At 38.7% G+C, this 25549-nt stretch overlaps 1 protein-coding gene and 1 long non-coding RNA gene across 4 annotated transcripts in view; one reads left to right on the top strand and one right to left on the bottom strand.

Moving 5' to 3' along the window:
• The window catches only part of LOC103462521 (uncharacterized), a 52456-nt gene that overhangs the window by 10984 nt on the left and 15923 nt on the right, over positions 1-25549 (bottom strand). For 2 of the 3 annotated variants that reach the window (XR_533354.2, XR_533355.2), the window contains exons 4-7: positions 23337-23444; positions 11903-12117; positions 11633-11793; positions 9569-10065 (exon numbers count right to left, since the gene is read on the bottom strand). This is a non-coding gene — a long non-coding RNA (uncharacterized LOC103462521). Of the gene's footprint in view, positions 1-9568; positions 10066-11632; positions 11794-11902; positions 12118-23336; positions 23445-25549 lie in introns of those variants that run through there. The other variant, XR_014086907.1, reaches the window with a different exon arrangement.
• On the top strand, positions 1775-6142 carry polr2m (RNA polymerase II subunit M). The gene is made up of 4 exons (XM_008405377.3): positions 1775-2168; positions 4101-4622; positions 4702-4924; positions 5603-6142. Exons 1-4 carry the CDS (start codon positions 2059-2061, stop codon positions 5744-5746), a joined length of 999 nt encoding a protein of 332 aa, XP_008403599.1. The 5' UTR covers positions 1775-2058; the 3' UTR covers positions 5747-6142.

Raw genomic sequence — 25549 nt, 5'->3', positions numbered from 1 at the left:
AGAGTACTTTTATAGATGATTTAAAAAAGACAAAGATTGTGTCAAAAATACGTAAATGCTAATGCTAAACGTGGACAGAAAAATACATTTTGGAACTGATTTAAATGCTTATTTACACAAATAAACCAACTGCACGGTTCTTACAGGAAAGAAGTGTGCGTAAATAAATTGTTAATAAATTCAAACTTCAAGATTTCATCAAAAAGAATCCAGATAACCTGAGGAAATTGTATTTTTAGACTAATACTCTTCTTAAAGTGTTCTCCAACTGAGAAAAACTTGAATCAAAATCTGGTTGACTGGATGGGGGGAGCATCAGCGTTTTAAACTACCCAGTAGGATTTATAATTTCATTAATAAACATATTGGTACTGAATTTTGTAAATACATAATGGAAATAAAGTCTGCTGTTTGTTGTTTTTTTAAAAAAAAAAAACTTTGCAGCTGTGTGAGAACATAACGAAAAAAGAAAAAAAAACTCATTTCAACAGATTTTGACCTTTGACACTGGCTGTGAGGGACACAGCTGTAACTTCTCGGTTAAAGTGTGGGCCATTGTCTGCTGAGCTAAATGAGAAATGGTTTGGTTCAGTGGTTGGAAAACATCCGGACAGGAAATGCAGCTGTGGAAAATCTGAGGCTGCAAAGCTGGAAAAGTTCAGGCTGGTTTCACTGGTGGTCAGCCAACGAGAAATATCTAAACACCAACATCCCTCAGAACAAATGAGATATTTTACAACCTGCAATGGGATTACATTTTATCACATATCAACAAACCTCAGTGTTTCATCAGGACAAACACAAAGTAGTGCAACAGTGAAGAAAAATCACATAATATCCTCTGATCTACTGTCTTCATTGTAGCTCAGGCTTTATGTTTATTTTCGTTTTCCTGTTAGAAGTACAACCTTCACCACAGACCTTTTAAAATTTTTTAAAACAGATTTCCTTCCAAGATTGTCCTGTTATTTGCTCCAGTCATCTTCCCATTAACTCTTAACAAAAACATCCTCACAGCATTGTTTCTCCACCACCATGTTTCCACTGAGAGGACGGCTTGGTCTGTGATTTGCTTGGCTGGTTTTAGTTTGAATGTAGGACAGAAAGTTCAGTTTTGGTGTCATCAAATCAGAGCACACTCTACCTTTACTGCAGATGAGAGATAATACTTGCTCTGTGAGATCGTTAAGTACATGACACATTTTTACAATTGTATCCTGTTGACCTTTTAACAACGTTTCTTGGCATTTCCTCAGTCTTAATGACAGTATTCTGGACATCTGTCCAGTCACCAGTCTTCCCAATGACTGTGCATCCCATGACATCTGTATGCCACAATCATAAATAAATAAATAAATAAAAGACTTGAAGTATTTCACTTACAGTAATAAATTGATATAATGTATGAGTTCCACTTTTGGAAATAAGAGACAAGAAATATTTAACTGTCATAACATTTGGAATGAAGGAAAACATCTAACTTTTATAGAGAAAAAAATTAGACCAGTTTATAAAGTTTATTTTTTTCAAAATGCAAGTGTAATGAAGAAATAAATTTGAAACAATAGAGAAACAATTTTGAAACAATTTGAAACAATAGAGCACATCATTTGTAATACAATAAGATAAAATACTTCTATATCAGTACCACTGTGCCTGAAAAAACGCTAATATTGCATAAAATCATCCATAAAATCTCAATGGTGGTGCTGTTAACCAAATTTGGCCGGAAGAGGGCAGCAAATACGCTTCTTTTGCTTCCATGGAAACGACGTACTTATGAATGTCTAACGGTGGGGGCGATAGAGCGCCGTTTGTGACATTTCATTTCCTCAAACGAAGTAGAAAACGGACTCTACTTTCAAATACTGTTGGGTCATGTGTGCTTTGGAGTGAAACCTCCGTCTCAGGAAGTTTTTATGTCTTTTTAATGATTAAGAATCTGTATTCTAGTAGCTGTTTTTTTTTTAAATTTTTTAGATTTGGTACATGTTGGTGTTGACTTTTCAACCGGAGCTGTCGCTGTTAGCGAATGGCTGTCAGTAGCTAAGAGCAGCGATGTCCTCACCGTGGACAGAGCGGCAGGGACAGGTTGGAGACCTGAGGAGCCACAGCTTAGAGGAGCTCCAGGAGCTGCTGCTCCGGCAGGAAAAGATCCTATCTAACAAGTAAGTACAATAAAACACAGTGACAGCTGTGATGATACTCGCTTTCTCTCTCCAATTGTACCTTTTGTGTTTACTCTCATTTTAGCTTAATATGGATTACTGAGCTATTACAAGTGTGTTTTTAGATAACAGAGGGATAAATAAATGTTAATAATGCCTTGTAACAAGTTTTTCGTTGAGCTCCATTTGGAAAAATGTAATTTTATTATGTTCAGGGTTTCGTCTCAGTTTGGTAAAATAATGTATACATTTCAGGTGTGGATAAGAATCTGTTTATGTATTCGTCCATCACATAATCAATCTGTGTTTTTTTTATTGTTGTTTTGTTTTGTTTTACAGGTTCTATATTTAAAGTTTATGTTTGAATTTATACATCATAAAAGGTTACAAGGATTGACAACTCTGGAAATTACAGCCTTTAAAAACATGAAATTTTGAAATAAAATGTGTAAGAAAAAGCCTTCATGTGAATTGGCTGTATGTGTTGAAGCTGTATGCAGTCCTGGATCAAAGAGATCAAGCTGAAGAGAGGCAGGACAACCATACCAACTGGCTGATGCAGCATATGTTCTTAAAAGTGTGATTAAGTCTGCAGGTTACTAATAGATCAGACTCAGGTGGAAGGCTAAGACAAAGCACTGTCAATCATGCTCTTGTACATGCTGCTCAATGTGCTAGCTATAGAGCTAGCACACTGAGCTCAATATCTAGCATTCTCCACCAAGACAACTGTTTATCCGCTGTGATTAGTGGCCTTGCTAATTAGCCTAAGGAGTCAGGCTCTGCTGTTGGTGTGAGTGGCATACACAAGAATTACTGACAGCACTAAGACCCCCCACCTGACTCTGATTGGTTGTTTCTGACTCAGCTGTGTATTTTGTGTTTGCACTGGGAGAAGGCAGAGGAGCTCGATTTTATTTTTCTACAGATTATTTGTCTTTCACCATACTGTCGCGACTGTTTTAACGAATATGTAAAAAAAAAACTAACAAAAAACAACTTTTTTTTAAAGGCACATACTTCAGGTTAACTTCTTTTCTATTTGTTTTATATTGGGTACATGCTACTTTTTATAAGTAGAGTGCTCTATAGTGCCACTGTTAGTCTGCTGGGGAGGTTGTAGTTTCTGGCTCGGAGCATGCGCAGTTCAGAATAAACGAGCTGGCCGTGGCATCACGGTAATAATTGTCTCCTCTGTGATTCACAAGCACAATAAAATGCAACTCTTATCTAAAAGTGATTTACAATGTAAAGTAAATATATTGAAATTATTTTTTTTTGTTTTCCAAGGTGATATGTGTAATTCGGACAGTTATTTTGTAGTTAGCTTTTGTCTGTATTCGGTAGCTTGCATGATTATAGATGTATTTAACTGACATATTCAGTCGCGGCTGTTACGCCTGTACTTAAATATTGTTACACTGTTAACATGTTAGTATATTTTGTGTGATGTGTTTTTTGCTGCAACTTCCGTAACGTTCGTAAATGCCATAACGTTCGTAACTTCCGTAACGTTCGTAAATAACGTTCGTAACTGCCGTGATGTTCGTAAATAACGTTCGAAACTGCCGTGACGTTCGTAACTGCCGTTCATATTCGCCGTTATTAGTGAACATAATGTTTTTCTCTGGTTATTTTATTTTCAAATCAGTTTTCTTTTTGTAAATAACAGTTTTTACATTTTTATTTTATTTTTCTTTTGTTTAAAAAAGTGGATTTTTTTTTTCTTTATTTTATTTGTGCAGGATTAAATTTCTTTCATTGCCAGTACTCAAGACATTGTTGATTGTATATTTGTGTATGATTTGTATTTTGTGTTGAAAATGCAGGCAAAACAGAAATTGCTGTACAGTGCCATCTGTAACATATGTTATCAATGTATGTCTATGGTTTGGTTAAGATAAAGCATAACAGATTTTTCTTTTTATGCAGGCGGTTCTTGCAGACTCTTCCTGACAAAGGAAAGAAAATCCAAGACTTTGCAGAGAAAGTGCGTCTCGCCATTGAACAGTGCAGTGAGGAGGAGAGGAGGCAGAGCTTGATGTCTGCTGCCAGAGCAGAGTTACAGTCCAAGTATCACCAAGCTTTCTCTTACCAGCACCGTGCTGCACCCTTCACACCAGCAGCTTCATGCCTGAATGAAGAGAATGAGGGTGGTGCAGGTGATGGTGCACAGGACACATCTTTGGACAAGCAGCAGGACCAGTGTGTCTCCACAGCAGAGACAGCTGCAGTGAACTCTGATCACACCAAAGAAAGTGATCTTGTGGTTGCCTTGGACAGAGTTACTCTGTCTGAAGCGAGATCTGAAGAATTTGATGAACAATTAAACAGCAAGTCAAAAGATAACTACTTTCTTGCAAAGCAGCCGGCTAAAAAGCCTCACTATATAACTGTCTTAGAAAAAACCGAGAGGTCTGCAGCTCCCAAGAAGCAAAAGTTCAAACCAAATCAGTAAGAGCCCAAAGTTTCTCTTGTTTCAATGTTCTCTCACTTTGTTATTCAATACCATCTTCTCCTCCATATTATCCAGACTTCCCCAGAGAAATGACGGCTCTCCATCAGGATCTTTGTCTCCTGGGCGTTCTCCTGGAACTGCGTCGCCGCTCTCCGCTCTGGACAGGAAGGAGCGTGACAGGAAGCACCTGGATGACATCACTGCAGCCAAGCTCCCTCCTCTTCATCACAGCCCAGCACAGCTCCTGTCTTTAGAAGAGTCGGCGGCTCTCGTCAGAGAACAGACGAAGAAACAGCAGGTTGGTGCAGACTAATTTATGTCTTTCTCTCAATGACTACAACTCCACAACTTTATCTGTTTGTTGTATGCTGTGTTTTCTTTTTTTTATGATGCTATTTTTTCACTTGTTCTCTAACAAACATATCAGATATTTGAAGAAGAGTCCAGAGCTGTATTCTTTTCATAAATTTGGCAACTTCCAAAGGCAATTGGTTGTGCTCAGTTTTATTTTGGAGCATCAAAGTAAAAATGCTGAATATAGAGGTTCATGCCATACTTTTCAGATATATATTTGTAAAAAAAAAACAACAACAACAACAACAACCATGTATCCATTTGCTTTGAATATTCTGACTATTCCTCTTTGAGTTGGTTTGAAACAAAATCGTGAATATTCAAGGGGTATGAATACCTTAGCAAAGCACTGTAGTGGCTAATTCACATTTTTTTTGTCGTTTATAATAATTGGGTTGGCTTTAGTTCTTTTCCATCACCAGTAGAGGGCAGCATCCAGTCGCTGGTTGTCACAGCCAGACTCCTGAGCCAAACTCCTGTGCTGCTGCTGCTGCTTCTGGCTCTAAGTGGAGCTCTTTATCATTCATAGTTAAAGGTTTTAACACCACTAGCTTTGCTGCTGGTTCTCTGTTTAAAAACCTTTTCATGTCAGCTGTCTTTCTGTGTTGGGGTTTATTTTCAGGAGCTGCAGGCCAAACTGGCCGCCCAGAAACTGTCTGAAGGACTGAAGATCTCTATGGGGAGCTACACTCCTGACGGCGGCCCCATGGCCGCCTACAGAGAGGTTCACGATGAAGGAGCCCACCTCTCATCTGAGGAGGACTGATTTTGGATGGACAGCTTGGGAAAACAGTGTAACCTTGGCCTCTGACGGAAAGAGGCTTTGGACCTCATGGTTCAGGGTTTTCCATTTCAAGACCAGAGAGAAAATCAGTCCTTCCTCACTGTGAATAACTTTTAGCCGTCAAACACTGAAGGAAACTGATTGTCACTAAATTTATGTTTGGACCGGTTGTTGCAAAGTCTTGCCAGTATACAACTACATTGAAGTGACAAGGAGTCTTAAAATGATCAGTCTGGTGTGGTTTATGTGAAGCTTCAGCCTAACTGTGTTGAGTAGGCACTATGCAACAATTAATTCACACCTTTACATGTTTTTCTCAGACCTGATGGCTACAAGATGTCAAACAAAACTTAATAAAGCTTAATTTTGAGCTTCTCACTGGCTTTGTCTTTACTGATCTACAAGTACAAGAATGAATGAGGCATGTTTTGCTGGGGTTTTTTTTGTCTTTGAAACACATTTGCTCCGTTGAGGGGTTCTTAAAGTCATGACCAGGTAGACTTGTTTAATCATGTTAATTCATTTGTGTAGACATTTGTAGAACAGTTACAATTACAGTTTTTGTCTATCAGTAATGTTTACTGCTCCCTTATCCACTCCACAGAACTCCATCACAACATAAATACAAAACTTTGAAAAAGAAAATGCATGGAAATTTACTTTTTCTGTAATACGTTTATTCTTAATATACGCAAAATCCTCTGCTGCATAGTAAAGAAATATTTTCCTTCATTTGACTGCATAATATATAATTTAATATTTATACAAAATTACGTAAAATTTGCGAGTCAAACATTCGAAGAAATTTAAAACAAGCTTATTGTTGACAAATCTTGCTTCCGTGTGAGCAAAGTGAAAGTGCTCTTGGGCACCCCCTGCTGGACTGGGGTCTATACGCTACCTTTAGCTATTCATTAGCTCTCAAATGTGATAAATCCTATTCATACCAGTAAATATAACATATAGGTTCAGTTACATACCATTCAATTCAGGTATAAATGTAATTAATCAAATTGATTCAGTTGGTAAAATGTTATTTATAAGGAAGCCCCGCTTGTTGCGTACTGTTGGTGACTTTTAAAAGTGATGTAAATATCACTGATTTATTTTACTTCACCTTTAACTTATATGTTAAACTTGAACACTAGCAGTTTAAAAATGATTTTCTAGCCCCTTTCTCTTATAACTGAATGCATGTTATGACCTGCAGAAAGTCCCATCTAAAGAAAATACAGACCTCATACACCATAGAGATGTGATTAACTACCACACTTGAGTTATGTGGAATATTTCCTAGATGTAGATAAGGAAATGTCAAGGAAAATATATTTTAAAAAATCCTCCTCATTTATCACCTTCAGTCTGCAATTCCAGCATTTCTATAAATAAACAGCACTGAGATGGAAATCTAAGCGGTCAAATAATAGAAGAATAGTTTTTTATTTGGATAAATTAAAAATATCAAATATATTTTAGCTTATTTAGGAGTGAAGAGGTGGGGGAGGGATTCAGCTACCAATCAGCTCGCAGTAAAGCTGTGGTCAGTTGCAGGAACTTATATTTTGAAGCGCTGTGAGATGTTATCAGACAAGAATCCATCACACGCTTGATAAGATTAATGTGGGGTAGTGAGTTATTAAGGCTTGATGGCTGAGACATCTGGACTGCATTTGGATCATGTTTTCGCTGGGAATGGCAGGCGATGACGGGACGGCAGCAGGCTAATGGAATATGGCAAACCCCATTTCTCAGCTGCTAATATATGGTAGATAAGAAGTGCCAGGATCTTTCCAATCTGCCTTTCCTTTCCCGTCATCTGTCTCGCAGCTCTGCTAGCTTTCCATATTTAAAGGGCCTGAAATGGGGGTGTAATAAGGAGGAAATAAGGCGGTGAGGAGGGGAAGTGAGGGTGGGTTTCTGCAGGTCACAGTTTGGTGACAGATGCCCCTTGATAACCTCTAGTAATTGTGGCTGAAGTAACGGCGGAAGAGGTTTAGAAGAGAGAAGGGAAAACATGTAATGGCTGGGTATTTAGAAACTGTATCTGATGGGCCCACGGTGACGTTAGATAACTAATACGTGATCGCACTCTGCAGAGGATCCTCTCTGCGCTGGGATTAATTACACCATACCTTGCTTACATTCACTTGCAGACTGTTCTCAATTATGGCGCATATTTCTGCCGCAGCCCTTCTCTGCGCTCTCTGGCATCGCACCGGTTTCTAAATATCTGTAGAGGTTGTGAGGTGGAATTTAGCAGACTCTTTTTTTTTTTCTAACATTGCCCATTGATGAGGAGGTTGTTTATACTTCAGCTCAGATCCCGGACCCCTTGACTCAGATTAATAAGCTCCTCATGAAGTAGTCTGCAAGTGATTTGCTCCAACTCGGGGTCCGAAATCACACGTCCTGCGGGAGTAGAAATAATTTGCTGTTTGGGAGGGGAAACTGGAATGTGATTTCAAAACTTTGTCTTCAAAGAGCCGTCTGCTCAGCCTTAAATTAGATATACAGTATGATGTATAGACTGGCGCTTAATGCGAGTTAGACCCTCAGCACAATGATTTGATTATGTCTGCCAGGTTGCAAAGTCTGAGCTCATTGTTTTTCCATTCTCTGATGTTTGTGTCATATTTTTTCAGGGCATATAAGGAGATTAAATATTGCAGCGCACAGCAGCTTTCTACAGAGATGATTGCAGCCGATCTCCACCAAGCCCAGCGTCTGCACACCCAGGTTAAATCATCAGATTTTTGTGAGTTGAAACATTTGATGATGATAATAATAATAATAATAAATGTGGTTTGGATTTACAGGGATGCTGACAAATAACTTCCCTCTTTGTCTTCAGCTTTTTAGCAGACACGTGACGATTTTAATCTAAACTGATCCGCATTTGGAGTTTTTTATTAGTTAATTCCAGATCATGATGCTGCCACCACCATGCTTCACTGTTAATGTGATGTTATGTTGATTTAACAATGTTGTTTTATTGTTTCTTACATTGTTTTACCTAAGGGTGCTCCAATGTATCGGCCAGCCGATGGTTTCCTTCATTTTAGGAGATTGGTAATCTTGTCTGCATGTTTGGAGTTAACAGTAGTCACCACATTTTTACTAACTCAGTGACTTTCTTGCTAAATTTAGCAACTATTCAGACAAAACTATTGGTACCTGCCACAATCGGAATCGGCAGGTTTGGCTTTTTCAAGATTGGTGAACAGAAATCGGCCAGAAAACTGCAGTCGGTGCACCTGGGATGTGCACTGAAAACGAGCTAAAACCATAAATGTTACAGTGTTCAGTGTTGGTTTGTACCCATAGAAATAGATAACAAATAAAGAAAGAAGGTGTTGTCCTTGTGTCATACTTAGCTTTGTGTTGTCACATATAGAAAACAAGTTGCATTAATTAGAAACTTCTGAACTTCATTTCGTGTGAGTCTGTCTCTCAGCCTGGAGAAACGTCCATCTTTAGTCATGTACATGTTGTTTTATATGTTCTATAATCATGGATGACATGCTACTCATACAGTGATGGTTTTGTGCTCTTCTCCTGATGATGCATTTTGTTTAATTAAATCATTTTAATTCTTGTAACTTCTCTTCCAGCCATGTCTTTTCCTAAAGGACAAGATTAACCAGAGCAGCTGTGTGGTTCAGCAAAGTCTTTGTTTTTATCGGTTTCCTGGACCATATTTTTGTTTGATTTTCAGTTTATTAATGCCATTAAAAAGATCACTTTTTTACATGTCAAATATTAATTATGGCTGTGTGTAGACATTTTATAAACTGAGAAACTTGCTAAATTAGAGATTTGTTTACTTGGACGTGTTCCTCAATAAAAGCAAAACAAAGCAAAAAAGAACTGAAATAAACTTATTTGCTTCAGCGTTACATTACAGTGCTGAATATGTTGACGGGAAACAACAAAAAAAAAGAGCTTGTCGGTTTTAACTCATGCAAAATAAAAAAACCCAAACAAAAACGATTCATATGCAAATGAGATGAGCTGCAAATGAGAAGCAAACATCTGTGACTCTGCGCTGGTAGGTGTCTGCGTTCTCTTGACAGGCCGACGAGGAAAGAAAATACTTTCCTGACAGGACGGAGGTGCCGGGCGCTCCAGTTATCTCACCGTGAAACAAGTGTGTGTGTGTGATGGTGAGCCAGCTCATAGTTCATGTCATGTTTGTTGGCTGCCTGACGAAGCATGATATGTGGCTGCAACACTCGCAAGGGTCCTGCAGCTGTCTTGTAGAGAATGTGGACGGGAAAATAACGCCTGACTGCAGGGCTGATCTGTGAAGAAGAAGAAGAAAAAGGAGAAGAAGAAGATGGTGTTTCGAAGTGAGTGTTGGTTGTAAAAATAGTCAGAGGGATGATTTATTGGGATTTTACATTCTCAAGATGTTTATAGCATCCATAAGGAGGCTAGACTGTTCAATGAGGATCTGCTCAGAGCTTTTCCTGTGGATGTTTTTGTTAAATGTGGCTCACAGACGCTGAAATCAAGCCGGAATCTAATTATAATGTTTTGAGTTTAGCACTGATTGAAGTGCATTGAACTAATGACGAGGATATTGTTTCTGACCTGCAGATTATCTCCACACCCTCTGTGTCGATGCAGAGGATTTTCACCATTGATTCATAAAACATCACCAACATGTACTGTAGCTCAGTTCATACAAATGATTAACGTGTGTTGTACAGAAATGGTGAGATCTTATATTAAAGTTTCAATGCCCTGAACTTCCATCCATCCATTTTCTTGCACCCTTGTCCCTCAGTGGGGTCGGGAGGGTTGCTGGTGTCTATCTCCAGCTAACGTTCCGGGCGAGAGGCGGGGTCACCTTGGACAGGTCGCCAGTCTGCCACAGGGCACAACACACAATCTGTCAAAACTAAAAACTAAAACACCTTTTTGCTTCAGTGCTGCTTTATAAATACGGAGACGTGTTACCGACATTATAGAAAGACTAAAAACATTACAAATGTTGGAGATGACAAGTGTTACAATGGACAAGGATTTCCTCTGTGGAGAAGAATGAAGCAATTCAAAATGATCAAGTAATGTTTTCACCTGTGTTTCTTATTTTATTCACATTTAAACTTTTGTTTCTGGTCCGTTTGAGGTTGTGGTGATTTCTAACCAGTTACTTTTCCCAGGTTTTAGGTTGTCAGTCTGACTGTTTTCCACTTTTTACATTATATTTTTATTATTTCAAATGTTGTTCTAACAGTACAGAGCCAGTTTTCTGCTCTGTAACGCAACAAATGCTCTAAATCAGGGGTGTCAAACTCTAGTCCTGAAGGGCCGCTGTCCTGCAGTTTTTAGATGTGCCACAGGTACAAAACACCTGAATCAAATTGCTTAATTACCTCCTTCTTGTGTAGGTAAGTTCTCCAGAGCCTTGCTAATGACCTAATTATTCTATTCAGGTGTGGTGAAGCAGAGGCACATCTAAAAGTTGCAGGACACCGGCCCTCGAGGACTGGAGTTTGACACCCCTGCTCTAAATCCTTCTGTTCATCTCCATCCTCTTATCATAACTGGGATTTAATATGTGAAATAAATAACAAATTATTATTTTAGTTACTTTTGTGTTTCAGATAAACACATCTGTTTGTAATAGAGTGATGAAATACACATGTTATTTCATTAAACATGCACTGCTAGTTTTTTTTTATAATGTTGGACTGTTTTTTCTCCCCATTAGGTTTTTTTTTTGCCAAATAATTAGCAGGTTTAATGTAAAAGTAGTTAAACAACCCACAGTATTTCTGTAGGACTCGAATGTCACAACACATGCGTTATGTTTCTTTTTTCTTGGAATAATGTTTACAGTGGAGAAGCCATAAAACTCACCACAAATGGAAAAGGCATGGTGTGGCTGTAATGAGTTATCCATGTTGCTGCTCTGTAGGCGCAGTTCCCTCAGGTCACCGCAGGATGGCAGTGGCGGATCTTCTGTCTGCTTTTGTTTGTCACGTTGACGCCGTGGTTTGCTTTTAAAAAACCACCAAGTTCTGAGAATGAACTAAGTAGTTACACATTTTATCAAAGCCGAGGAGTAAATGTGAGTCCAGAACCGTTTTGGGATTCTGAATGATCCACATCTGTTTGAGCCAAATTCACCTCTTGATTCCAGGTAATGAGCCTCAGGGATGGGGATCCTTTTCCAGGACGGGCTCCAGCCTTTCCACCCGTCACAGAGCAGATAAGAGCTCACAGTCTGAACCCGTGTCTCTCACCATGACGGGAGATCGTACAAATATGATCCGGACACATGTGTGCTTGACAGCCCTCCCACACTCTCTGCTTGGCCAGCTTTGCATAACAATCCTGAGGCCCTAGGAAGAAAGGATGGAGAAAGTGAGGAGGAGAAGAAGGAGGAGGGGTGAAATGGGTTGAGGCCCGTGATGCGGAGCGTGGGCCAAGAAGCTGCCAGGATCCCAGCCGCTCCATGTCTGCCCTGGCACAGTATTAAGCAGGCTGTTTTGGGGCCTGTCAAAAGCTCATCACGGCAAGGAAGCCGTCTCTGTGGGGGGGAGGCAGGGGTGCCAGGGCCTGGCAGGGGGCAGAAACCAGAGAGCCGGCCTGGCAGCCTGCTCATACGGACCAGCATCACTCTTATTCTTGTACTCTCATTAATGTTACAACAACAATGAACTCACATCCAACTTCTATTAAACGTTTTTTACACTCCGCTTTCGGTTTATGTGCTCTCTTCATCTTGGGTTTTGTGGTCTGTAAGTGACGGGGCCTTTTTAAGAAGCATCTCCTCTGTAAAATTCAACGAAACACCAAGCCTGTCGCGATAACAACGTCTGCTACATGACGAATTATAGGATTGTTGTTTTGAGACCATTTTCAAGTAATACAGTAGTTATGGCTTAATAATGCAGGAACACATTCTCAAAGATCAATAGACTTTAAATGTTATTTAACATTTAATGCTGGAGGTGGGAGGCATTTTAAATATGCAAAATAAATAAACAAAACAGCATGAACATGAAGTCTTTGGGCAGACATAAGATTTTTGTTGTCAAGTTTTTGGTAGAAAAAGAGAAAAACGACAAATCAAATGAAAAGTCCTGAGTCTGTTTTAATTAATCATGCCATTAATTGATCTATTGATTATTGCGACAGGCCTACACAACAGCTCACAATCCTTTTCTACAAACTTTTATGTTTTAATATTGTCCAACATGAGCCAAAGTGTAAGAAAATGTTGAGAGTGCTCAGATTTGCAGAGAACAGGTCTGTGAATGCGTCACTTGTAAACATACTAAGGAAAATGTTTCACGCTGTAAATGTCCGTGGAAGGTAAGGTAAGGTAATTTTTTCTTAAAATGCACCTAAATGTTGCCTGTTGTCCAGAATGGGATTATTTTTATTTCAATCTGCCCAAACAAAGTTGTCAGAAAATGAAAAAATTGATGTTTTTTTCAGTCAGTGAACCCAACAGTCTGTGGTAGTAACACTCACCTCAAAGTCATACTGTGAGAAAGAGACTCAAACTGAACTGTCTTGGCATTTAAAAAGAAAACGACACACCGCGACAAGCTGAAACATTTACGCTGCAAGAGAATGAGAGAGAGCAAGACTTTCAGTGTAAACTTTCAGAGTAAAGCAAACGTTCCCTGTTTTATGCTTCGGAGGTTTTAGTCTCTGGATTTGGGCAAGTTTCACTTCACTTCACTTGGTGGATTTAAGCAGCAGACCGGTGTGTTTGCGCTCAGCTACGTTTGGTGTTATCCAGGGAGTATCGCAATTACAGTTAACACAACCTTGCGTGGGAGCGTCCCAATTACAAAACACTAGAAATTTACGTTGAATTCAGTATTTCGGTTTTGTTTTCATGAAAATACTCAAACACACTGGCCAGATCCTGCTCATGCTTCAATCTACCTACTAAAAATCTGCTCTAGTAAAGGCTTTATTTCCCATACAAGCGTTTCACATCTGTGCAGTGTCAGCGCTGCGCAGATCTTTGAGAAGAAACTTTCTATTTGTTTTGCAAAATTATGATCATAAAGCCTGCGTTGGGCGTTTCAAATTGGCCCGGGGTCTAATGTGCTACAACAACAGTAAAACTACGCAATAAAAACACAACAATCTGAAATCCTCCTCTGTCCAACAATTATGGGGGCTATATGGAGCGGCTGGCTCGTTCCTGAGCTGTAATGTTGTGACCATTCCAAGCCCTGAGGCCAGGTGTTTTTGATTGCAATATAGCATGTTGGAGTGCACACTCTGCAGAACAGCTCTGGATTTCTGATAAACCAGATGAGACTGAGTGGGAGTGAGAGGCCCGTATTTATTCATTAACGTTCTGTTTTCTCAGAGACGGAGCCCGACGGAGAGACAGGCAGCTACACCCTCTTCTTAGATGACTTCCTTTGCTGAGTAACTACATTCCAGCTGATATACAACATTTCAGTGAGCAAAGTGTTTTTGGGGTAAACACCTACAGACACAGACAGATTTTACAGTTTAAAGAGGCAACGAGTGAGCGCAGGAGAAAAAGAGACAACAATTACTTCACTTTTACTCCACCAAACCTTTCTTGTTGTGGATGTTCTGCAGCTGCTTCTGAGACGTTCAGGGTCTTGAAAAGGAAACTTTCATAACACAGAAATACAAAAAAATGTTGACATTTGTGAACCTGATTGAAAACCTTGTCGTTATTCCACCAAATACTGATTTCTGAGCTCTTCCAACATCAGTATTGTTGTTTCTACATGAACGTGAACTTGTTTTCTTTGCTTTATTTGAGGTATGAAAGCGTTGCAACTTTTTCGTTATTTTCTGCAAATAAATACTAAATCTTTGCTTGGAATTTCGGAGACATGTTGTCAGTAGTTCATAGAATAAAAGAACAATGTTCATTTTACTCAAACATATCTACAAAAAGTAAAATCAGAAGAAGACGTCATTTTGATGGTGCCTTTAACCAGTCATTATTGCTCCCAGTTTTCCAGTGGTAAATGTGACTTACAGTTAAATTTCCCAGCTCAGAGGAGAACCTGAACGCAGCATAAGCTACATCTTTGATGTTGACCATTTGGAGTTGAAAACAAGAGAAGAAGGAGCGCATTAAAGCAGGATGATGTTAGGATGCTGTTACACATGGGAGTAAAACAACTTAACATACTGACAGGCAGGAGTGGCCTTTAAACAAAACAAAAAATAAAATGCACTTTCCACATATCTGATCACATTACTGCCAAATAACAAAACTCAAAACATCTACACCCAGCTTACGTTTCCCTTAGCCATAACAAGAGCAATGTATTTGCAGGACCTGGCAGTGGAGTCTAATTCCTGCAGTGTGTGTACTGTCATCTCCGTAGTCCCTAAGCTAAACTCATAAAAGCTGTCTTCCTGTTCTTTCTTAGCTGTCAGCACAGAGCATAACAACATGACAAAGATGGTCATGACCAATGAAGAATTTATTAAACTCTGACAAGCATTTACAAGCTGCATCTGGTCCTGATTCTCATGTGTATACATCTCTGTGTCAGCCCCTGCAGGTGCCACTGCGCTGGTTAGCAGGCCAGTTCTGGATGCACTGCAGACTGCATAAAGAGAGCGCGCTCTCATCGGCCTCCTGCACGTCTTCTCTAGATAATAGTAAGGTGATGACGGCTGCGCAACTGCGGCATCTAAGGTAATTCCTTTCAAAGCGTATTATTAACGAGAACAAAGTATTCCAGGGGAAATACGGTGCCTATAAAAGTACTAATCCCCCTGGATGTTTTACCCTTTTATTACTTTTACAAATCAATCATGATCAAAAGAAATTACAAAAAAAAAAAATCTCTTTAATGTCAAAGTAGAAACTGATTTCTACGAAAATAATGACAACTAATATATGTCTCAATCAGAGTGTGACTTCCTAAACTCAAATTTAGGAAGTCACACTCATTTCAAGGATTTAATAGCAACAGATTTAATAAAGAAGTGTGTTTTAGTGTATCTAATATTTATGACACAAAGTGCCTCCCTGAATGAAGTGATAGTCGTATATAAGAGCCCATGACTGGTGTGTTTATTCAGCTGAATCTGTGAGCGCTCTCTTCATTAATCCCCCGACAGATGCATTGATGCACCGCAGCCTTTCACCTGTGCACATGGTAAAAGTGATGTATTTAAGGTCTGACACGTGCTGGGAAAAAGCAGTGAACATAACGTGACTCAGCTGCGTAATTCGCTTTGTTGTTTTGAAATAACCACTACAAAGCCAGGACTCTTTTTGATGTGGTTTTCTTATTATTTTGCTTCTCTGTAACTTACAGAAACGTCTGCAGTGTAATTTCTCTTAAGCGGAGTTTTTAAGGACCTCGTGTGAGCTAAAAAAAACACACTTTTTTTAAAGGGAAAGATGCAGTGATGTGTGTTAAACTGTCCTCCTGCTGATTATATCCAGGTTTGATACCATCTATGCTTTGGAGGAGTAAAAACTAACGAGAACGCTTATAAATTAAAGCGCACATTTCAAGTATTTCTTTGGATTAATCTAGAACAGTGGTTCTAGATTGGAATAAGAAGGGTTCGGTGAATGCACATATGCAACTGGGGGGTTCGGTACCTCAAAAAAGGTTAAGAACCACTAATCTAGAATAAGTAACAGTAATTACTTTAATAATTCATAATGTGTACAAATGTTCATTCTTGTTACTATTTAGCGTACAAAACGCCTTCAATTTGAAACTTCACCTGCAGGAACTGCTCACTTCAAAGTGAGCTCGCCATAACGTTTAGGAATGTCAAACTCATTTTGGGCCGTATCAAAGATCTGAATGTTCTTAAAGGGCCGGTTGTGCCAGAACGTTTTAATAAAACCCATTAAACTGTTAAAATATCAATTAATCCCAGTCCTTCAAAGATTTTCTGATTGTTTTTATGTGTTTTGTAATCAAAATCATATTTTTGGATGCTAATTTTGTGCTAATGGTAAAAGTGGCTTTTTACTTTTACCATACTTGCCATATTGATCACGGACTACAACTTGACATCAAGTAAGGCTGAGGCAGCGGTTAATTAAGCCCAATGGTTTTGACCGATTTAGAGAAAAATTTGCAATGACACTTTACTTGACGGGGTGTGCATGATACATAATAATACATAATACATGACATAACACCTGTTATGAACATGAAGGAGTCTACATGAATGTCTATGACTGTTGTCATGAAGCGTCATTCGGTAAATAATTACACTTTTAATGCAAAGTTGCTCTAAAAGTTGCATTGAAAGACCATTAGAAGTGCCAACTTTGCATTAAAGTTTCATTATTTACAAAATAATACAGAGTTGGCACTTTTAATGGACTTTTAATGCAACTTTGCATTAAAAGTGTCATTATTTACCAAATGACACTTCATGACAACAGTCATAGCCATTCATGTTCATGTCAGGTGTTATGTCAGTCTTATGCACACCCTGTCAAATTAAGTGTTACCAAATTTGCAGTAAAATCAGAAAAAATATGGGGATTTGTTGACTTTGTGTGGATTTGTGAAAAACTGGAGGGACTTATTGATGTAATTTGGAGTCCAGAGGGCCACATAAAAAGCTACGGCGGGCCAGATTTGGCCCCTGGGCCTCGAGTTTGACACATGTGTTTTAGATGCAGACAAAGCAGCTTCTTTTTCCCACTGGTGGGATCTGCAGGATGTGATGGCTTTTATGACCTCAGCGTTTTATGTTCAACAAAGGTTTTGTCAGAAATCCTGCCAAACTACGTATTACACTATTTGTTAAAGTTCTCTCACGTGAATTATCTTATTTTGGTTCATTTCAAAGTTCAGGAACCTTTGAAGTAATTTATGATTGCTCCAAACCCTGAAAATGATTTTGGCTTTTTGTTCAATGGAATAACTGAATGCTTGAGATCTTGTGTCATGAAAAAAGTATTTTATTTTTGATATTTTTGGCCTAAAGAATTTGGTTTGAAGTAAATCAGAGCTGTATAAACTTTATGGAGCCACAACTGTGAAGTTAAAAGTAGCTATGGGTCACAAAATGTTATCTCTTTTGTTATTAAAAATACAAAAACAATTCTTTTGTAAAAACAAATGAAATATGCAGTATCGTAATGAAATGTACTAGCCTCATAAATCCTTTTAGATGTATTCTAGGCTACAAATAACATTAGACTCTTTTTAAAAATGTTTTTTGGTCTATTTTAATAAATTTTACTTGATGTTTGTAGTGCTATGTACTTTAAATGAAAGGAAAAAAAGTGGCTGTTAAAAGAAATAGTTTCTAACTTTTGCTTGTGTTTTCTTTTTTAAATATTGTTTTAATTATTTCCTTGTCCTTCCTTTTGTTCAGCGAAAATTAAATTTTAGTTTGTTTGAAGCGTTTCACCATCAACAGTCTGGTGAAATAAATTATTTTTTAATCGTGGACACGGGCCGCACAGAATCAATTCAAGGGTCACAAAAGGTCCCCGGGCTGCACTTTGGACACCCGTGGAGTTAATGATAGAATATAGTGGCACCCAAACATTTTACTTTGGTGCTGCTTTGTGACAGAGCGGTTGGGTGGTTGCCCAGGATGGTATTTGAAAGGGGTGGCACAAACCAATCAATGATTAAACTTAGTTTTTGTTGCCTTACTTGTTTCCTGAACAAGTTTTCTGGTGCTTTTATTCATGTGCAACAATAGAAAGTTGGCACTCCATATATTTCCAATGCACTGCTGATTATAGCATGATAAAGGCGTGTTTGTTGTTCCACAGGAAGTAAAGCACAAGTTATTCTGTGAATTCTTCTTTTTCTTTTGCTAGCGTGACAAAGCAATACCTCTAGTTACGCTCAACTAGCAAATTTGAAGGAATTATGTATTCACAAACTGGGAACATTTCTGTGGATGTTTGTATTATGCAAGCAACCATGAGAGGAAGATAATAGTTGTGGGAGTAATGGCAGAAGGAAGGTGTTAGCCAGGGTGGCGTCCATGCAGGAACCACCACTATAAATAAGACTGTACGTCACCAGGAGTCCACCTATGTTTCTGTGACCCTGTCCGTGTGAGATGGGCCTCTCTTCTACCGAATACTCTGCTTTGTGTTTTAAGGATTGTTGTTGGAATGAGGTTTGAGGCAGGAGGAGTCAGACACACGGCGGTTAAAGTCGTGGTTCAGACCGTTACGTTTATTCGGTTCACTTGACAGCGGCTTCACCTTCTGAGCCACACACCAACACTGCGTAACTCCCATTAATTTTTCCAAACACATTACAGATTAAAAAAAGAAAAACTATACAAAACTAAAAAAGACTCAGTCATTAAACCTAATATTTGGCTAGCGGTCAGTGTTGCTAACCCTCCGAACCACATGCAAACTCCGACCGTTACAGAACACCGGCTCACCGTAGCAGAAGCCAAAGTACGGTGTTCATTAAAGGACATACCACACCAACTGCCAGAACCCAAAGAAAAATCTTGGGGCTTCTGCGGACTAAGGGTGCGTTCACATTGCAGCCTGAAGTGACCCAATTCCGATTTTTTTGCCGGGGCCGTTCACCGTGCCAGTAAATGCGACTTGTATGCGTTCTGCAGTGTGAACGGGCAAACCACCTGAAAGTGTCCCGCATGCGCACTAGAGGGCGCAATAGCGTCAGCGTTCTCAGTGGTCTGCCAACCGCCATAAAAAGAAGTAGTGCTCAGTGTTTGTGGAAGTAAACATGGTTGTTGTCCGACCGGAGCAGCATATTAACAACTTAATCCTCATTATAGTCCATCATGGTCGTTGTTTTTCTTCCCGCTGGCGCGTATCAGGACACAGAATAGTGAGATTTGTTGAGAATCAGTGACGTTCAATTCGGATGAATGCGACCTGACTGTTAGGTCGCATTTGAATCGGATACGTATCGGATATGGGTCACATTCGTAAAAGAATCCGACCTCTGCTGTTCACTCTGCCATGAAAAGATCGGATACAGGTCGCATTACGTCAAAAAAATCGGAACTGGGTCACTTCAGGCTGCAGTGTGAACACACCCTAAGACACTACCCTACATTTGACTGGACTACAGGTAAGATATTCTGATAGAAACTCTTTGTTTTGTTTCTGTCCACACCTTGGGCACCAACCCAGCTCTGAAGTGAGAAACCACCAAACCAGAGTATGAATTATTGTCCTGTTTTGGCAGTTCTGATGCTGGAAGCAGACAGATCAACGAGCTCTGAGGCTTTGTTATTCACTTCGTCTTCCTCTGTTTTTATTTTACCCTCAGTATTGACACTCAGCAAAGCTTCTTTATTTAAACTGGGAGACCAGCAGCCTTTTGATGAATGGTTTGATTTCTGGTCAGTTTATTTTATATTTTTTATGTTCACTTTTCGAGTCATAAAAGTTTTAGTTTTTCTGTTCATTTGTTTGTGCATTTCTGCAACTTAATAAATCTGAGTTAAGACTAACTGTCTTAACTCAAGACAGTTAGTCTTGAGTTAAGACAGTTAACTCAAGGACAGTTAGTCAAGGACAGTTAGACCTTGAGTTAAGATCTCGCAAAGAATGAAAACAAATCATCCTTCAAACAGATTTTTGACAGATCAGGAGACTAATTTATTTATTAACATTAAGATAATTTAATGCAACTTCGTGGCCAACAAGGGGTTTTGTGACTAGAGGGATGCGTTTTATTTTTTCCCACAAATATTTTAAAAATCTAGCTTATCACATTTTAAACAGTTGGTAAACAAACAGAAGAGCTTCTGTCAATTAAATGTGGCAATTACCAGAAACTGTTAATTTAAAATGATTTCTTAAAGAGATTATTTTTTTCTTTTGGAAGCTGTTTTGCATGTATCTTCGACTATCAGATACACCCGTTTTTGCTTTTTGTTTGGAAAGGGTTTCAGTCAGTCTAATAGCTAAAAGTGAAGATGTCAGCATTTTTGGTCATTTTCAATCAGTTTATGAGGGCCAAAAATATCCACACAAAACCTTTCTAAAAGCTGCCATCTTTTCACTGATTAGTTTAATGTAGTAATTGTTGTGTTGTTAATTCATAGCATAATTGTGTCCAGAAGGTTTGCTTTAAATTAAAGCAAACCTCAGACTTATCCTGTTTAATTGCCGTGGGGATCTGGTTACCGTTTGGCCAAGCAGGATTCGTGCTCACCACCAGTCTGCCATACCTCATATAACACCTCCAAGTGGGTTTGGACTCGGGCTGCAAGGTAATTGTAATTTTAACTATGTTGTCTAAGTGGGATGAAAGCAGGCCAGGCCGTCTGAACTCTCATTTTACGTCAGACTTGCATTTTAAGTGAGGTTGGTACGTGCTTGGAACAGCTCTAGACTATAAACGAGAGATCCAGCAAGCTGCAGTTTCATTTCGACAGCACACCAGAGTGTCTGAAGCAATTATATTTCTTCCCTGCCTTGGAGGAAATTTAAAATAGGAACACACCTTTGTGATTATTAAACAAAAGAGTGATATTGTTTACTATGGAAAAGGTTTCTGAGCTGTCAGATTGTTCCTCAGAGTTATCTTTTTGACATATATATGGGAAATATTACAGTCGGTAATTTTGTCCATTATCCTGATGCAACATGGAAACATTCATCATTCTCTTGTTATTCAGAAGATGTTTCTCACAGCATTTCGAGCGGCCAGAACATTAATGCTGGCTGTTTCTCATGTGGTCGCTCCTCTGCCAGGCCCAGGCCTCTACTATTGTGCATATTTGGCTCCTTTCATGGTTTACTTGGCCACCGAAATGGGACAGGGCCATCATTAACGTTATTAGTTACACCTGACGGGTCAAACTTACTGCTGTGGGAAACATCTATATTAGAAGATGTCTTCCTATAATTAAATGAAAAAGCTAGAAAGAGATCTGCTCATCCTTGTTTAAGAGACAAAATACTGAAAAAACTAATAGGTGCTTCCAGTGGTGGGAAGTAACGAAGTACAAGTACTTCGTTATTGTACTTAAGTACAATTTTTGTGTATCTGTACTTTAAATAGATTAAATAATGGATACTTTCTACTTTTACTCCACTACATTTTACAGTAAGTATCTGTACTTTCTACTTAAATTTTTACAAAAGTGTCGCGTTACTCGTTACATCCAAGTCGCATTGTGCTTTTTTTCGTTAAAAAGGGGATTTCAGTGACTTAAGGTGGCGCCGTAAACTTTGCTTTCACAGACGGTGGGGACTTCGTCCAACTTTTAGCGTCACTTGGAAGGAAAGCTTAAAGAAAGGTAAGCTCCGTGTTAGCTAGCTGTACAGAGACACATGTTGCATCGGCAATGAAAAAAGTTGTCACTCATGCGCTGAATTATTGTGTGGAGGTGTCGCAAATATGGGACAACGCTGTGACCAAAATGCAATATAGTGATGACATTCAGGAACGATCCGATTCTTCTGGATGGATCTTTACTGATTAAATTCATTTCAGCTCTAAGTATTTAATATCTAGTTTTTTTATGGGAATATGGATCTTTGAGATCAATTTGAGAAGCAATTTTGATAGGTAAAACTTATTTTTTTTGTGTGTCACGTAGCGCGGGGTGCTGGTCTTGACTTGATCTCGGGTTAGGTTGTCTTGACTACAACTCTGCTACTGGCTCCTTGGTTGCCTGTCCTCTCCCACCCACCTTCTTTCCATCCCCTTTCAGTTGGATTTCTTTAAAAATAAATGCCACTAGTGGCAAAAAAAAAGTGAAGTTCATGCTATGTTAGGACAGGAGACCAGATGTTTCCATCCTTGAAATTATGATGCATAGAATCATATATCTAAGTCTAAACTGTGTTACAGAGTAAACACAATAAAAACATGCTTTATCTGTGGCATTGTTCATTAAAATGGCACATTTCTAATGAAATAAAATTTAATAGATCGGTTCACTTAATGATATTGTATTAGGGATTAGGTAATGCATTGAGCAAGTACTTTTACTTTTAATACTTAAGTATTTTTAAAAGCCAGTACTTTTTTACTTTTACTTAAGTACAAATGTTAATGTGGTAGTTTTACTTTTACTTGAGTACATTTTTGTCTGTGTATTTGTACTTTTACTTAAAAGTAAATTTTTTTGAGTACTTTCTCCACCACTGGGTGCTTCAAATAAAAGTAATTTTATTGATAAGTCGCTTCAGAGTTGAGTAGTAACTGGTTACAATGCTTGAGTAACTTTTTTGAAAAAATTTACTTTCATGATTTTCTTTTCTACGTTGTACTTTTTACTTTTACTTGAAATTTTTTTTTATTAAATAATTAAGTACATTTTTTTCATTTTCTACCACTGAATGAAAAACAAATATGTTTTAATCAAAAATTCTCCAGGCACAGACACAATTTCTGTTAAAGTTATATACGTTTTTTTTATTGAATGAAACTAATTTGGAAACATTTTCTTTTGCCTTTGCTATAATTAATGTCATTTTCGTCCTTAAAATACCTAAATTTCCACCAACTTTATAATTTGGTCCATCTGAGGATGTAATTTTTAAAGATTAAATGACCGATAATTTGGTCAGTTACTCAGTTCTTGAGACAAAAATCCATAAAACAAAGTTTTTATGAGACAGATTGCATACCTGGCCTCAGTAATACATCGCTGCATTCAGAAAACTCTAATCTGAACCTAAAGTTTCCTCGTCAGGGTTGGAGTTTTCTCTCGGAGGCCTCTGATCTCGTTGTGATACCTGCATTAAAAAAAACTATGAAGGTTTGTTGGCAAACTGCAGGAAATGTACAGATCAAAGTGATGACATCACGTTTTGAATTGTACTGAAGTCAAATTAAAACCATATGATTGGTGGATGCAATTTTCCCATTTTCCATTTGGAGCTTTAACCTGCTGAAGTATTGGACGCAGTGTGGAGCACTTAAGAGTAATTTGTTGGGCGGATTAGAAACGCAGATCCATCATCAATCATCATGCAACACAAACATATTTATTAGAATTTTACAATCATGTAATCCATGTTGACAAACAGTGTATGACTGAATCCAAGAAAAAAAATTCAACCCAGGTAAAACGTAAAGATAGGAAAAGTGTATTTTATTAAAAAAAAACAAAAAACATTAAATTGCTACAGAGAGAAGAGTGACTAAATATTCATCCATTCATAAATGCAGCTTTTAATTTTCTTTTTGTATCAGTGAAATGCTGCTGTATATAAGGAAAGTGGATTTAAGTGTAACCTTTTATTCCTCATTGAACAAGTTAGCTATACAAAACACGTTCATTATACTTTTTGAACAAAATCTGTCAGTTCTGCCTATTTTTGGGCCTCTTGTCACTTTAAATCTAAATAAGCTGCTGTTGGTCACGCCCTCCCAACTAAACGTTTACATTCGCACATGACAATGGCTGCAATTATACAACCGTACATCTTTGAAAAGCATCAGTAGAGCCTCCTGCAGCAAGTGGTTTCTGAATGGTAAGTCAACAACAAAACACTTGTCTTTTCCAGAAGCTTCTGCTTGAGTTGCTAGGCAACGGGGCGGGGCTTTGCTGGGGTTGCTAGGTAACGGGGCAGTGCCTGCTGATTTGTTACATTCTGGAGGTTTATGAAACCGCTCATTTTTCAGACACTAGAAAATATTATTGCCAGAAGTTGTCTGTGTTTTTTTTTAAACACTTGTGCTGTTTTTAGAAGCCAAAGCTAGACCCAAATGAAAGTACAGAAACATGCGAAGCATAAATTTTGCACAATACGTCGCCATTAAAGTAAATTAATGGTTCTGAGACCTTTGACAAACTGAAACTATGCGCATCATTTTAGAAAAGCTGTGGCAAAACTCCACGTACTTTTGTTTCAGCCCTCTGGAGGACGACCTCTGGTCCGGCCCGGCACTGGTACTACAAGGCCTTCACACTAAACAGAAAACAAATACTGTAGCCATAAAGGACCTGGCAAAAGGAGAGCAGCAGCTGCGGCTGCGTCTGTGGCCCAAAGTCCTTTGAGAGTATTCTTTAATCCTGACACCTGCAAGCCATTTTATCATGATTTACAGTGGGGGGCGCGGGGGGCTAAATGCTGGCTGGGGGCAGAGGGGGCGACCAGAGGAACTGTTTTCACAACAACTGATGCAAAACACAGCGCTGCTCCGGCCAGGGATTCGTAGTTTGTTGTGCAGAACGATAACATGCTGAACTTAATTTGAGCAGGAAAGCTTTGATAGAAAGTCCTGCTCTGATTTACAGACAAGCGGTTTGAGAGAGCAGAAGAGCTAATGAATGAATGTTTTTTTTTGTGTGTCTCTGCGTGAAACCAGCTGAAGATAAATTGGCCGGAGGTTTTGGGACAGGATAGGGAGTTCACTTAAATGATCATTAGCGGGATCTCTGAAGGCCAGTTTAAAGTCGCTCAGCTGCTCAGCCATCATGCCTTGATGCTGCGCTGATGTCGTTCACATCCATTCACCGCCGCGTGCATCATTACTTTTGTGTGTGTGTGTGTGTGTGAGTTCAGCACATGCTGGATTACTTTGGGCTTGGACATGCTGAATCTGTTTCTCTGTGTCATGTAGCAGCTGTAATTGCCTGTGACAAACAGTCCTCGTTTGTGGTGCAGCTGAATCCGAGTTGGTGAGGGTTTTTTTAATTTTCTTTTTAAAGTGCATCTTGCTCGGATCAGAAACAAAGGTTACAGTGCAAATTATAGGGATGACACTGGAGCTCACAATTCAAAACAAAACAAAACAAAAAAGATAAATTCAGAATAAACTCATGTCTTCAATTCTGAATGAATCCTTTTTTTTTTGTTTTTTTTACCCTCAGATACGTTTCATTTAGACGCTG

This window comes from Poecilia reticulata, chromosome 3 (assembly GCF_904066995.2).
Source record: "Poecilia reticulata chromosome 3, P_reticulata-male-v2, whole genome shotgun sequence".
In the NCBI taxonomy this organism is placed as follows: Eukaryota; Metazoa; Chordata; class Actinopteri; order Cyprinodontiformes; family Poeciliidae; genus Poecilia; species Poecilia reticulata.
Note: the sequence above shows the minus strand (reverse complement) of the source record. Positions and strands in the feature narration are given on the sequence as shown.

Coding starts and splice junctions, on each gene's coding strand:
- polr2m (XM_008405377.3), top strand. CDS start 2,059: ATGTCCTCACCGTGGACAGAGCGGCAGGGACAGGTTGGAGACCTGAGG. Junction 2,169..4,100: donor GAAAAGATCCTATCTAACAA/GTAAGTACAATA, acceptor CTTTTTATGCAG/GCGGTTCTTGCAGACTCTTC. Junction 4,623..4,701: donor CAAAAGTTCAAACCAAATCA/GTAAGAGCCCAA, acceptor CATATTATCCAG/ACTTCCCCAGAGAAATGACG.